Consider the following 15,043-nt stretch of genomic DNA (forward strand, 5'->3'; position numbering starts at 1 on the left):
TGTTTGCCTCTGGTTAGTTTATGAACAAATTAAGTAAAACTTCCATATTGATATATTTCCTTTGCTTTTCCTTATTCACTGTTTTTACCACAAATGTGTAAAAATAAAAAGTTGTACATTTAAACAATATATGTCATTAAAAATCAGTTTCTGCCAAAATAATTTTATTCTGTTTTCAAATTGAACAGCATATATTGTTAGAGTGAGAGTCTGTAAATTCAGTCCTCTTCTTTGTTGGCATTCAGAAGTCTTTGTTGAAATCTGGATGAGATTCTGAATTCAGGTGATGTTGATTTACATAAATTGGATGTCTCTGGGACTAGAAAATTAAAATTAGGAGCCATAAGACTTCTATCTTCAAGATATTTTAGCTTTGCAGTTTTATATCCTTTATAAAGTGAAGTCGACAATGGAAAAGTATCTAGCAAGAAAATCTTAGGACATAAACATCTTAATTATGTTTTCCATGAAAATAAAATAATTAGTTTCAAGCTTCTGTGTATATCCTTCTCTCTCATTTCCCTTTTATCCCCTTCCCCACATAGAGTATACAATTCATCCAATAATACCATTTGGGAGCTTGAAGTGTTAGATAGTAATAGATAATTTTTTTATTTCTGTAATATGTGATCATCATTAAGTTCAGAGATTTGAGGGCATTATATATCCCAAAAAGACATGAAAATAAAAATATTCTGTGGTCAAAAGAATTAAGAAATCAATGTGATATGGCTCTTTCATAGTGGTTTCTCAAACCTCTCAGAGGTCTGTCTTAAATAAAACTTCTTTGCTCAGCCCAGGCTGTCCAAATCTTACTTGAAGCTCTTTCTTTCTTAAATTTTTTTATAATACATTTAGTTTGATAAATACTTGATGGAACCAAGTCAAACTGTCTTTTAGAAATTTATTTAATGTTAATTACTGACTATGTTCATCTTTAACATAGATTAAGATTTGGTGTTTGATATTTTTAATTATAATAACTTTCCTTAGACAATTAAAATATTTTTATAAGCATTACAACACATATTCTTCAGTTGTATGAAAAACATTTTAAGTAAACAACTTACTTTCCTAAATATTTTTTTTTCTATCAGCCGATCCAGTTTAAATGCCAAAATGGAAGAGTGTGTTAAACTAAACTGTGAACAACCTTATGTGACTACAGCAATAATAAGCATCCCAACACCTCCAGTAACCACACCAGAAGGAGACGATAGGCCAGAATCCCCTGAGTACTCAGGAGGAAATATTGTCAGAGTTTCTGCTTTGTAAGACAATTGGAATAAGGTCTAAGAGAATTCGAGCCCTGGCTGTGAAAAGAATCTCAACATAGAAGAAAGAAGAAACAATAAATATTCTGCAGATTAATGCAGCAAAGAAAGAAGGTTGGTAGTGAAACAAAAACAAAGCTTCCAATCTTAAGGATGTGAATAAAACCACCAAATGGCATTTCTAGACAGTTTGACCTGTTATACAGAGTAATATTCTGTGGCCCTTTGACTTTGTGAATGAGCACAATGAAATGCCGCCTACTGATGCTTCTTATGATCAGAACTCTTTTTTAATAAAATAAATAACATAAATCATTGAACATAATGTTCCAGTTGAATGCAAAACAAAAAAAATATGGAAAACATTTTGATAAAATTTTTTCCTGTTAAAACCATGAACATTGGCTATGATGAAGATTATTACATATGAAAAAAAAACTCACACAACATATTTGTATTGACTGAAGGAAACCATCATAATGCATGCTAGAATTCTTTGAAGCAGTGATCTCAGTTTCCTTATGTTGTCTTCAGAATAGGCATGATAAACTATAATTGTAGAAAGGGGTAATTTCTGTGCACTTACAACAAGCTGAGTGTTCATGTTCCATGGTGGGCTGTGCAAATAAACTCCTTTTAGACCTGCAGTATTTCTCATGGGGATGCTCATTAGTAAATCTAAAGTGTTCAGATAGTTCAGTATTCATTATCGTTTAACTTTGCACCTAGATACTGTTACAACTGCAATAATTTGTTGTACAACTGTTGTATCAGGAATCAGGATTTTTTTGTTGTTGTACTTTCCAGATCTTTATAGATACGGTAAGAGCCACATTCGTAGAAAAACTTCTGGTGTGGCCAGGTTTTGGGTAACTTTTTAATCCAAAACTATTGTGCCATAAATGTTTTTCAGTAATATTTTTTGGTCCACTGTATTCCTGTGACACAGTGCATTATCTGTTCTTGTATTTCTATAGCACCTCTCTATTGGGTTTATCATCATCAACAAGACTACTGTTTACTGTAGTTCAAGTGACTTTCCTACTTTTGTATTTCCAAAAAAAATTATCTTGTAAGTAGCTTGTCATCAATCCCCTTGTCGAAAACTAGAAAAAAAGGAGTTGACCCATATAAATTATCTCTAACGTCTTTGTTGTTTATGGAAAAGCCCAGATACTGGATATATCACTATGTATTTTATGAACAGAATTGACTGGGACTAATATCACAGGATCAATCATCTCAGAATCTTACTTGATGTATTATTTATTTTGCTTTAGATCTTGAATACATTTTGAGAATAACTAATGTGGATTGAAATGTAGAGATACACTGGAGTGCTTTATTTAGCAATATTTGATGAAAGCATGCTTTCTACGCCATTCAGGAAGGCAGCACAAATTTATCTCAGAAAGGTTCCTGTGTATTGCAAGGTACAATTTTCTCCAATAAATCAGGAGAACAGGCGTTTGATGATGCAAAGTTGATCTCTGTACATTTAAGTGAAAAGTTTTTATAACTTTTCACCCTTAAAATATTTCAGCAGACATGTCTGCACATGACAGTGTAAAAAAGTTTAATGTCAAATGCAAAGTTTTTATTCATTCCAAGCCACCACTGTAAGGAATAAAGCTTAGCTTCTGTACATGGAAAGAGTTAATAATTATCCCTCTGTCAGAGATGAGATTTTTAAATGCTTATGATATTTAATCATAAAAAGGGATTAATCCAACCATTTTCAAGTAAAGCCAGAAATTCTTGCTTCCCATTTCTAGAATAGTTTCTAGAACAGTGCTATGCACATATTAGATCTTAATAAACATTTGCTGAGTGAAAGTAAGATAAACTCAACTATCTCTTGGGAAGAACTGGCTTCATTCCTAGTACATCTTTTAAAAAGTTACTAATTTTCCAGCAGTACTAATATTAACAATTATATTAACACCTGCCTCATGTCAGTTTATGCTTCTAGAGCAATGTCTAGTGAAACTTATCTGATGGCATTTATTGAAAACCTTCTAAAAAGTAGACTAAGGAAACCATAATCAGAATTACTATGTCTTTTGATTCCCAATGAGAAGTTCTATTTTCATGTTCTTAATATTACATAAAAGAAAATGCAGTTAGGTTATTTCAATTGACAATTCTGCCTCCTCTTTTGATTTATCACTTACCCAAAATTATTAATTTTATTAGGCTTTTGGAAAAGAAAAAAAACTTTTTGATGTTTTAGGTGATTTAAAAATATACCGTGTTGGTGGTGAATGACTATTGATGACTGTGTTAAGTGCATCTGTATTGTAAGTGAAATGTAATTATTTCTGTGTACCATATGGAGTAACTAAGGTCATTGTTTTTGACAATTTTGTTTGAAATTCATATATCTTATTTCAAAGGATAGCATAATATCTGCATTATGCTGGAAAAAAATAGACCTTTGGAGAATACTTAAATAAAACATGTGCATGCTTGAACAGGACAAAATGTTGACTGTTGCCCTATTTTCTTAGATTTCATTCCTTTCCCAAAATTAGGATATGCCACACTCATAATACACATGTTGGAGGACCTTGTGAGACATACAACTCAAAGGACACAGCAATTGAAAGTAATGCTTAAATCTCATCTGAATGGGTGGAGACAGTAGCTTTTGCTAGTAATGGGAATTAAGGCAGGGACTTTAACAGAAAAGATAGTATCAATTAAGGAAAGCCAGTCCCTGAACCTTATATACTTCTTAAACGCCACTGCTTGCATTAAGCAGAGAAGCTCAGGGGTAATGGTTTTGGTCAGAACTTTAAATTCTTAATCAAAGGCTTTATTCTACCTAGGAAAGCGGGGTGATTTATTTGCCTAGCCATTTGTATGCATGTATGTGTATATGTAGATATAAATTTGTTCATACACATATACATAGATTTTCATTCATTTTTAATATGCAACTACTAATGGTTTCTCTTAATATCTTGGAAGGGCTAAAAAGCAAGAAAATGTTAAGAGTTTATAGAAGAAGGAAAAAGACACAAAGGAAATTATTTAGTAGAAAGACTGATTTTAACTGGTGATATATATGGTCCTCTTGGTGGATAGTCTCTATCATCTTTTCTTGTTAATTATTTTCATTTATAGCCTTTGATTTATTAGGTATCAATCTTGCATTAAAAAGTTCAATATGCCTCCCTATTCCTTCAACTTAGTCACAATGTTGGCTTAGAAATAGCCTCTTGGGAGCTATAATGTGTCTGCCAGTAACATTGCTCAAAAGAATAAAAAAGGGTTCTTGAAAGTAAATTGATAACTCCTTAGAGTTTCATAAGAAAGGCATCTTCTCTTCCCTACAGTGTCATTAAGGTGTTTGTTTTATTAACTCACTGGTACAAGAATGGTTATTACTCTGCACTGTGTAAACATCTGAATTTTCAACACAATTGTGTAGGCACACAGTATTTTTTTAATGAAGGTTTAAATTGTACCTACGAAGGTTTAATCCTTATCTACTTCAGCTGGTTGTATTAGGATACTAAAATATTCTTTACAGAGTTTGATTTTTTACTTCTAAGGAATTACTAGCTTTGAACAGCAAGTTTGCTTAAGATAATTATAAAATATAATTTTACAAAATATTTTTAGTTGAAAATAATATTAAATACATAGCATACCTTTAATCTTTCTCTTCACTGCCTGCCCTGCCTTTTTTCTCCTTTATCTTCAAGCATTAATTATTATTGTAGCAGATCTTTGCCTTTCCCTAATTACTTTTTTCTCTAGCTTTTCTATGGAAATCCTTTAGGTTACATAACTAATATTCATTCTACATATAATCCAGTTTATTAAATACAGATGATGGGCCAGACATGGTGATAGAGAAATACAGATTAAGAAACCAGATCAAATCCTTTTTAAGGAATTATCTAGTGGAAAATATCTCAACTCTCTTCTTTACACTACTATTCATTATCTTACACTTCAAATCTTCACCTTTCCATTTTGACAGTCGCTCTTCTACTTCAGTCTCCTGAAGACATCTCTCCAACAGAAGTTACATAAAGATACTAATCTTCAAGGTGCTTTCTAAAATATTTTCATCACGTCATTAAAATCTTCTTTCACTAGGCAATGGTTCTGTCTCTATGGGGGCTGGAAGGCAGGGCAAATGAATTCCTACCTGCCCAGAGAAAGAACAGGAAACAATAAAGGTAAAACAAAACCCAAAGGAAGAAGAGCTTCATGTTTATGCATTATGTTAAAGTTAAAAGGAAATAAACTTTCTCAAGTATCCACTCTACCTTTTCAACTATAATTTCAGAGAATGTGAAGAACGCTATTAAAATAGTTTTGCAGGAGGACTGATACACAATGCTTCTGTGAATCTGAACACCACACCTCAAATTCTATTATCTGATGAATCCTATTGAAATATCTGTAATTGGGACAACAGAAAGGTAAGTCTGTAATCAGGGGCACTCACCAATAAGGCGGGCCTAGTTGGTTCATGTCAATTCCAAAGCAAGAGGATGGTTGAAGAAGGGTATTGAATGAGTAGATAACAAATATTTGGAGAGAGATTTGGAGGAACCCTGGAAGACAAGAGTAGGCTATCGGCAAGGGCTACAAGATGGTAGAGACATCCTTGGGCTTTGATTCTAATTGAAAATACAGAATTTTGGCCTGACGCAGTAACTCATGCCTGTAATCCTAGCACTTTGGGAGGCTGAGGCGGGTGGATCACTTGAGGTCAGGAGTCCAAGACCAGCCTCATCAACTGGTGAAACCCCATCTCTACTAAAAAAAGAAAAAAAAAAATAGCCAGGTGTCCTGGTGCATGCCTGTAATCTCAGCTACTCAGGAGTCTGAGGCAGGAGAATTGCTTGAACTCAGGAGGTGGAGGTTGCAATGAGCTGAGATTGTGCCACTGCATTCCAGCCTGGGTGACAGGGGGAGACTCCGTCTTAAAAAAAAGAAAAAAGAAAAACCAGAATTTTAAAGTTCAATTTAGATCAATTTAATTCCTTGGTTAGAGCTACAAATTTCAGCACCAAAAATTCTCTTAACCTGTTACCAGTTTTTAATAGTCATATACCAATACTGCTCAGACATCTCCTACAATGCCCGCAAGATGAAGAACAGAACCCTAAAATTAACAGAATAAGCTATTTCTCCAAGACATGTGAAAGGGAGTTGAAAGAGCCAAGGCTGAGTGGACACTGAATTGGGTAGAGGGGTTTGTTAAATTTCCCAATCAGAGACACCTTCTTGGAGAGGCAGAAGATTTCATTACAGAGGATATAACAATTTTGAAAGTAAAAATGTCATGTGCATCATAATTTTACACAGCAATCATTCTGGACATGCATTAATTTATCACCAATCAATCTGGTAAAAAAAAAAAATGTAAACCCACAGAAGTAAAATCCTAATGCACTCTTTTCATTTTACACTTTCTTCAATAGATTAACAGTGAGTACTAAATAATGATGATTACAACCACCATGGAAAGATAACAATAATGACTGTTAACTTTACTGGATATTAAATATAGGCCAAGCACTGTGCTAATGACTTCACATGTATCAATCCATTCAGTAATTATTAGCCACATTTCCTGATGAGAAAACTTTAACACTGAAAAATTACGAGTGTGGGTTTTCCTAATTTAGATAATATACAATTTTAAATTAAGTTATGTATTTCTATGACAGAGTTCTATTGCATAGAATTATTGATGTTATTTCTTCTTTTAGGCTAACAGATAAATTAAAAGAAATGGGGGTGGGACACAGAGGGAGGCCTGGGCATACCTGTGCTCTGGTGATTGTGGTCATTATCAAGGATGATCATTTTTTCTTCCCATTTTCTTAGGTCCAACACATTTTATCATCTTGTTGTGTTCTGATAATAACTGCTTCCTAATTGACTATTGGTAAATTAAAATAAAATGGGACCTGGCTAGGAAATATATTAGTGTCCTAATTGACAAATATTTTTCCAACAACTCCATATCAGTAAAGCATACACATTTAGTTAATTTTCTAGTAACAGATAATTATGTGTTAGAGCATCTATTATTTCTCACTTGCTCCCCTTTTTTTAACCAATGGTGACCAGGTTGGCCTCTAACGTGTAGCCTCACCTCCCTGAGTGCCAGGGCAACCAGCCTGAGCTACCGTGGCTCCCGCTCCCCTTTTTTAATAAGGTCTGCCAAAATTTTCAAAGTTGTTTATTAGGGCTGCAGTTATAGCCTGCAGCATCTAGTTGGTGCACAGTCCAAGTCCTGGAGGCTGATCATAAAACAGAAATATTTTGGAATTAATATCAATAACCACAATTCTCATCCTTTATTATCTTTTGTATCTTCCTAAATTCTTGCCGGCAAAAATTTCAGAGGATAGGAGCAAAGTGCCTATTGGCATTTAATACCACATACAAAATAAAGTGCAGAGAGATTCAGATAGGCAAAATAAGTGCATAATTCAGTATTCCAAGTTAATATAATATAATTAAAAATACGATTGGATTTTTTTCAATCCTGTTGTTGCAATCCATCCTCAGAAACATTTCTAAAATTTTTCTGAAGGTCATTGAAAATTTTTATTTGTTCCTAATAAAATAAAACCTCCAATAAAGGTGTAAACATAGACATTTGATTTATTCAGAACTGTGGAAAATTTAATGTACCTTTTAAAATGGTACTTGGGATATAAGTACTTCCCATAAAACTTCTTATTTGGGCTTCATCGTTTGCTTGTTTTATGTTCCAAAATAACACTGGCCTATTAATAATATCTCTTTACTTTCCACTTCAATCTTTCCCCTTCTACTTCTCAAATGGTAAATGTGTTATTCATTGTAAATATTAATATTGTGTCCAAAACTTTCTTAACATGAGAAATTAAGAGGCAATCATGATTTAAAAGACATGTATGGGAAATTAATGTCATATATAGCTTAGTATTGTCAAATTCTGATGATAAATTGTATAAATTTAATATAATAGATTTTATAAGATAAATTATAATTTTCTAAAATTATACAAATTTTATTATAAAATAATAAAAGTTCCCCAATTTGTCATACAGAAGGATAAAAATATAATTTTTGGTTTTTTCCAAACTGCTAATACACAGCAGATAGACCCTAATACAAAATCACACTACACTATGAAAACAAGGCATACATACATACGAACACAAATACATACAGTCATGGGCCACATAGCAATATTTCAGTCAATGATGTACTGCATATATGAGGGTGGTCCCAACAGATTATAATACTGGATTTTTACTGTACCTTTTCTATGCTTAGATTCACAAATACTCACCATTGGGTTACAATTGCCTACAGTATTCAGTACAGTAACATGCTGTTCAGGTTTGTAGCCTAGGAGCAATAGGCTTTACCATAAAGCCTAGGTGTGTAGTAGGCTATACCATCCAGGTTTGTGTATGTACACTCTGTGATGTTCTCACAAGGACAAAATTGCCTAATGACGTGTTTCTCAGAACTCATCCCTGTTTTGTGTGTGTATGTGTGTGAGTGAGTGTGTGTGTGTGTATCAGACAGCTCTACTAATATCTAAAATGAAATGAATTTATTCATACAAATGTGCAGGAGCCGACTAATGAGAGATTAGTGAGAGAAATGGATTTATGAGTGACTAGAAGAACTTGAAACCATATATCATTTGGAAGAAACAAAGTTTGGAAAACCAGAAGAATTCAATGTCATGCCAGTTTCTTTGGCTATCTTATTAATTAATTCAAGACATTTCTCTCATCATCTATATCCTTCTATTATAATAGGTGTTTCAACCTAAACTTAGGCTGAATATCAAAATGATTATAATAAATTTACCTTAAGAGACTAAGATTAGGGGCCAGGCGTGGTGGCTCACGCCTGTAATCCCAGCACTTTAGGAGGCCGAGGCGAGCAGGTCATTTGAGCTCAGGAGTTCGAGACCAGCCTGGCCAACATGGTGAAACCCCGTCTCTACTAAAAATACAAAAATTAGCTGGCCATGGTGGCGGGCACTTGTAATCCCAGCTATTTGGGAGGCTGAGGCAGGAGAATCGTTTGAACCCGGGAGGCAGAGGTTTCAGTGAGCCGAGATCACGCCATTGCAGCCTGGGTGACAGGGTGAGACATAAATGCCTAAGTGTCTGTATCTGAGTATCACTGATTCTAATGAAATGTTTTTTCTGTAATTATTGCTGACTGCTGTCTAGATTTAAATACAAATGAACTAATGAATGACTGTGGCTTATTTATCATTAGTTGCACTTCTCCATTTCTTCTCATAACTAACAGAAAAATATATTCAATGCTCAAAGTTTATCATAAAAGCACCATCTCAACTAAGGTTTTTAAACAATATAATAGAAAGCCAAATAAATCAGCTAACTGAGGCTTCCAGTGCATTCCTCATAATAGAAATACATAAAGTAATATAATAAAAACAAATTTCTTGTACATACATTTATATTCTTAATCATAGATTACCATGTAGTTTACATACATGTTTTATTATCAAATCTCTTTCATGTTTCACATAAAAATCAGGAAAGAAAACATTGAAGGAAAGGGTGAACACATGAACACACACACACACACACACACACACTGCACACAAATCAAGGCAGGCGCAATGTGGAGTTTTATTTATTTTGCCGCCTGAGGAAACTAGAATTTTAGTGAAATCTGAAAGAAGACTTTTTCTTGCCATAATCATTATCCTTTCTGATTTTTTTCCTTTGTCAATTGTAGAAAATAATAACATAGCAGTGTTTAGGCTTTCAAATGATTCTTTCCAGAGGTATCATAAGTAGCATTCTTATGATTACTAAAGGCATTATCTTTTTCCTAAACTTAAATGGTTTAGAATGCCTGAAGCTGCATTAGCTAGTACAAGAAAGAAATAGCAGTGATTTTGATGCACACATGAAAAAGAAAACCTCCTTGTTTGTTAATTTGAAAATTTATTAAGCATCTGTGCTCTTTCAGATCCTTAATAAATTTTCATAACATTTAATCAATTTTTTCAGTAAATTTGTTTTAAACTTTAAGGTAAATATAGCTGGCAGTGGGTTTCTTAAAAGCAAACCATTCTTCAATTGTATCCTCATGAAATTAAAAAGCACACCAAGAAATTCAAATTCTTCTTTACAAAAATGTATCTGTGAGCTTCTACCCTATTATCCTCCCTACTTTTCAAGTGGCTAAGCCCTTTTCTTTGGGTTTTATAATTTATAAAGATCGCAGGTGTATACACATGCCCATATCCTCTGGTTCATGTTAATCATTGTATATGATACTATGTAGAGAACAGGGAACACACCAAAAGGAAGCAGACAAAAATCCCTTCACACAATGGGAATGCTAAGTGTATCCTACATATTAAACAGTACGAGATACAACTTAAGAAAGGTATTATAAGTTCCCTTGATGGACAGCATAATGCCTGCAGCTGAAAATTACATAAATTTCAAGATATTTTCTAAAAACAAAGGAATGACCCTTGCGTTTTGCTCCAGCTATGGCTAAAACAATATGCCAAAGGGGCTTAATGACACTCAGGCAATGTAGCTATTCTATTTATTCATGTTCTTTGTGAGCACATTGTACACTATAGGTACTATGCTCGGTGCTGGGAATGGAACATAAACAAGATCCTGCCCATGGTGTTATTTGTAGTCTATTTGTTGACTTGGACCCCAAATAGGTAAAATTATAATTAAACAACCTAAGTTCAGAGCAAGATGTATTCAAGGGAAAAACATGTAGGGTGCTCAGATCAGCAACAAAATGGTGGTATAGGGATGCTTAACATGGTGGTGAAGGAAAAGCCTCTAGGAAAAGATGTGAGAACTGAAAAGGGAACAGTCAGCCAAGTAAATAACACTCCAGATCTGGGAAGCACATGTACATTTGCTTTCGTAATGTTAAGAACCAATCTATTTGATTGTGAACTTATGGATTATATCAGAAATTTAAAAATAAAATTATAAAAGAACCAATCTGTTTGATTTTAATAAAATCCATGGGTTTTAAATTTTCTACTCTCTTGCCTATTATTTCAGGCCTTTATATGATTTGGGGGCCATAAAAGTTTTGAATATGGGCTGGGCATGGTGGCTCATGCCTGTAATCCCAGCACTTTGGGAGGCTGAGGTGGGTGGATCACCTGAGGTCAGGAGTTCAAGACCAGCCTGGCCAACATGGTGAAACCCCGTCTCTACTAAAAATACAAAAATTAGCCAAGCGTGCTGGTGCACACCTGTAATCCCACCTACTTGGGAGTCTGAGGCAGGAGAATTGCTTGAATCCAGGAGGCAGAGGTTGCAGTGAGCCAAGATCGCACCATTGCACTCCAGTCTGGGCAACAACAAGAGTGAAACTCCATCTTAAAAAAAAAAAAAAAAAAAAAAAAATATTGGATGTGATAAATAGATCAAAAGTTTATCAATTATTCTTGATTCCTATGTCTTTTCTTTTCATAGTTAAGTGCCAAAAGAGAGGTTTTATTCAGTGCAGATGACAGCTAACATTTATTCATTAAGCAACCAACATGAGCCATTTACTTTATTTCAATTCACTGCAACAACCATATAAACTGGTGCTAGGATGACCATTTTCTAAGAAAGGGACAGAAGCTCAGGAAAGTTAAGCAACTTGCCCTAGGCCATACCACTGGTAGATAAGGATTAAAATTCAGATCTGACTGCAAGTCCATGTACTTTCCCCTCTAACATAGTCTTCCATTGTGTTAACAATACAATTTAATAGTATTGAAGTTGTGTACAACACACAATTCTAGATTTCATCACTTAAACACAAAAAGTTTAGAAACATCTCGTGACTTATATATGTCTTAATTACAGGACTAATTATATTTAATCATTGAGATGACTATTAACTATTTTATATTGGTCCCAGCTGATTTATTCACTTTATTAATTCAACAAATATTGATTAAGCATCTTCTGTGTGCCAGATGCTCTGCCAGACACTTGGGATGAAACAATTAACAAGACAAATATGATCCCTGTCATTACAGTGTTTGCTTCTAGTCAGGAAGACTATCATTAAGCAAATAAACACACGGATTGCAAATTTTGGTAAGTGCCATAATGGTAAATAATGAGGTATTACAAAAGGGATAACAGAGCATTCCTCGGTTAAAATTTAAGGTTCAGAAAAATTGTCTTAGAGGAATGTCATTTATTGAAAACCCCAAGGAGGGGTGAAAATTATCCAAAAAGGGGATGAAAACATTCCTGGCATATTCTAGAGGCAAAATTATAATCCACAAGGTAGAAAAGGTCTTGCAACATTTGAAAGCCTTGAACCACTGTGAGTGAGGGGAGGACTGACTACAGGTTGGAAGGTGGGCAGGGACGAGGCCGTGCATGAACTCACAGACTCTTCCACTCAACGATATGAGAATTTGTTCTCTGTCCAATGGGAAACCATGAAGAATTTTGAGCAGAGGAGTAACATGATCCAATGTATGCTTTAAAAAGGTCACTGTAGTTGCTATGTATTGAAGAATGAGTTTGGAAAAGGGCACAAGAGGGAGAAGGAAGACTGATTTGGAAACCATTACAGTAACCTAAGGGAGAGGCAAGGTATGGCTGATTTAGGGTGGTCTATGAGATAATAGGAGTTAAAGTAAAAAAGACTTGATAATGATTGGTATCAGTGTGAGAAGTATCTAGGGAAGCTGTCAATTTCTGATTTAAGCAGCTGAGAAGAAAGTGTCATTTGCTGAGATAATCAGAAGTTCTGATTTGAATATATGTCTATGAATCATCTAAGAAGAGGGTATAAATGATAATAATTTTTAAAAAAGAATTAGTAAATACTTATTAAATGCTCACTGTATGGCAGGCATAGTTTTTAAGTGCTTTAAGTGTATTAATTCATTTATTATCAGAAAAGCCCTATAAAGGATATGCCAATTTAGAAATAAAGAAACAGAGGCACTGAAAGGTCACATAACTTATGTAGGGCCACACAGCAAATACGTTACAAAATTGGTATTGAACTCTACGTTTCTGACTCTGACTCCAAAGCCTGAAAGCTTAACCACTCCAGGGATTTCTCCCTTTCATCTTTAAATAAGCAGCTAGATATAAGAGAACACTGCACAGAACAGGATTTCAGAGCTATTCATTTGGGAATCAGCAGCACAGAGGAGGAATTTAAATCCAAGGGAATGGAATAAAGTGTAGAATAAGAGAAGGATCCCTGGAATGATCTGGGAAGAGCCACAAATAAGTCTGAAAAAGAATGGCCAGAGAGGTGGGAGGAAGCCAAGAGAATGTTGAGGGATTTCAAGAAGGGAAGGGCCAATTTATTGCATGCTGATGAAATGTCTCATAAGATCTGAGCTAAGTGTTTGAGGATTTGACACGTAAGATATGAACTAATAGTGTTTGAAGGTTTGGCACCAAATTGGTCATCATTCAACCAAGCAAAAGCACCTGATGTGATGTGTTGAGCACGAAACCTAAACTAGATTAGAGACACCAAGTGTAGAAAACATTCTTGAGCTGCCGGGCTCTGAAATGCAACTCAGAGATGGGGAGATTTCTAAAGGGAAATCTGGGGTGAAAGAGGTAGATTTTTTTTTTATTTTCTCAACTTATGAGATATAAATTGGTATGTTCACATGTTGGTAAGAAAGATCTAATAGCTAGAAAAGGAACTGCTGAAGTTGCAGGAAAGAGAAGAGAAATATAAGGAATGAAACCTGAAAAATAGAGGGCAGAGTCAGAGGGGTGGAGAAGGAAGGGGCCCTGACGGGAGGTGGGCCACTCCTTCCAAGGCACATGCAGGCAGGCACCTCTCTGGAGGGTCCCATGGCTGGCTATGTGTGACAGTGCATGAAATAGTCACTGAATATGTTCCCTTGCTGTCCTCTGCTTGTGCTCACCGAGGAGTGACTGTGTCTACTGGAAACAAGTTTGCCTTTTCACTGTTCTAAATAAAAGGATCAATGACCTCAAATCTAAAGAGCATCAGGAAACCTCTGAAGCACAGAACTGTACCAGGCATGTCAGGGATTCAGCAAAATTTAGGAACAACTATCTTTTTCATTCCACACCGTTGCCCAGTCCCATAGAGAAGGGGAAATTCCTGTGATCCAGGAAGATAATCCAGGAGATGTCACCTCAGCCAGTAAGCCACCCTCTGAGAACCCAAGTATCTCCCAATTTCCTGTTCTGAGAGCTTTTCACTCTTTCTTATCTCTGGTTTGTTGTAAGTACTAGAGGAAGACAATGTAATTATAATACTCACAGGAAGATACAGATGACGATGCAACTCCCAGGATATTTGCAATCGACAAGAGACCACTTAAACTTAATGAGTCTCTAGAGAAATATAAAGAGAGAAGATGATCTGTGGTCCATGAGTACTTGCAAGGGAGCTGTCTATTCTGCCCATTCTGCCTGATCTGCCTATCAATCAGGATGGCCCTGTCTACATGGGAACACACCAGATAGACACATCCAGGCACACGTGCACACAAATATATATACTCAAGACACATTCCCAGACACATACTAACACATCTATCCACATGGCATGCACATAAACACACAGGTACACACAAACGTAGATACACATGCACACAAAGTTTGTGCTACCTTAACTAAGTACCACGTATGGTGAAGATCAGTGTGGCTGACAAATGGGCAGGAACAAGAATATGTAAAAAATTCTAAGTCAGAGCAAATAGTTTAGATGTATTATTCTAAATGAAATAA

The 15,043-nt window shown here is 35.1% G+C and overlaps 1 protein-coding gene across 1 annotated transcript in view; it reads left to right on the top strand.

Annotated features, from left to right (window-relative positions):
* The window catches only part of KCND2 (potassium voltage-gated channel subfamily D member 2), a 481,026-nt gene extending 471,502 nt beyond the window's left edge, over positions 1-9,524 (top strand). Inside the window, exon 6 of the mRNA XM_003808643.5 lies at positions 1,098-9,524. Within this exon, the coding sequence (XP_003808691.1) occupies positions 1,098-1,275 (178 nt within the window). The 3' untranslated portion in view covers positions 1,276-9,524. The remainder of the gene's footprint in view (positions 1-1,097) is intronic.
* The last annotated feature ends 5,519 nt before the right edge of the window (positions 9,525-15,043 follow it).

Source organism: Pan paniscus, chromosome 6 (assembly GCF_029289425.2).
Source record: "Pan paniscus chromosome 6, NHGRI_mPanPan1-v2.0_pri, whole genome shotgun sequence".
NCBI lineage: Eukaryota > Metazoa > Chordata > Mammalia > Primates > Hominidae > Pan > Pan paniscus.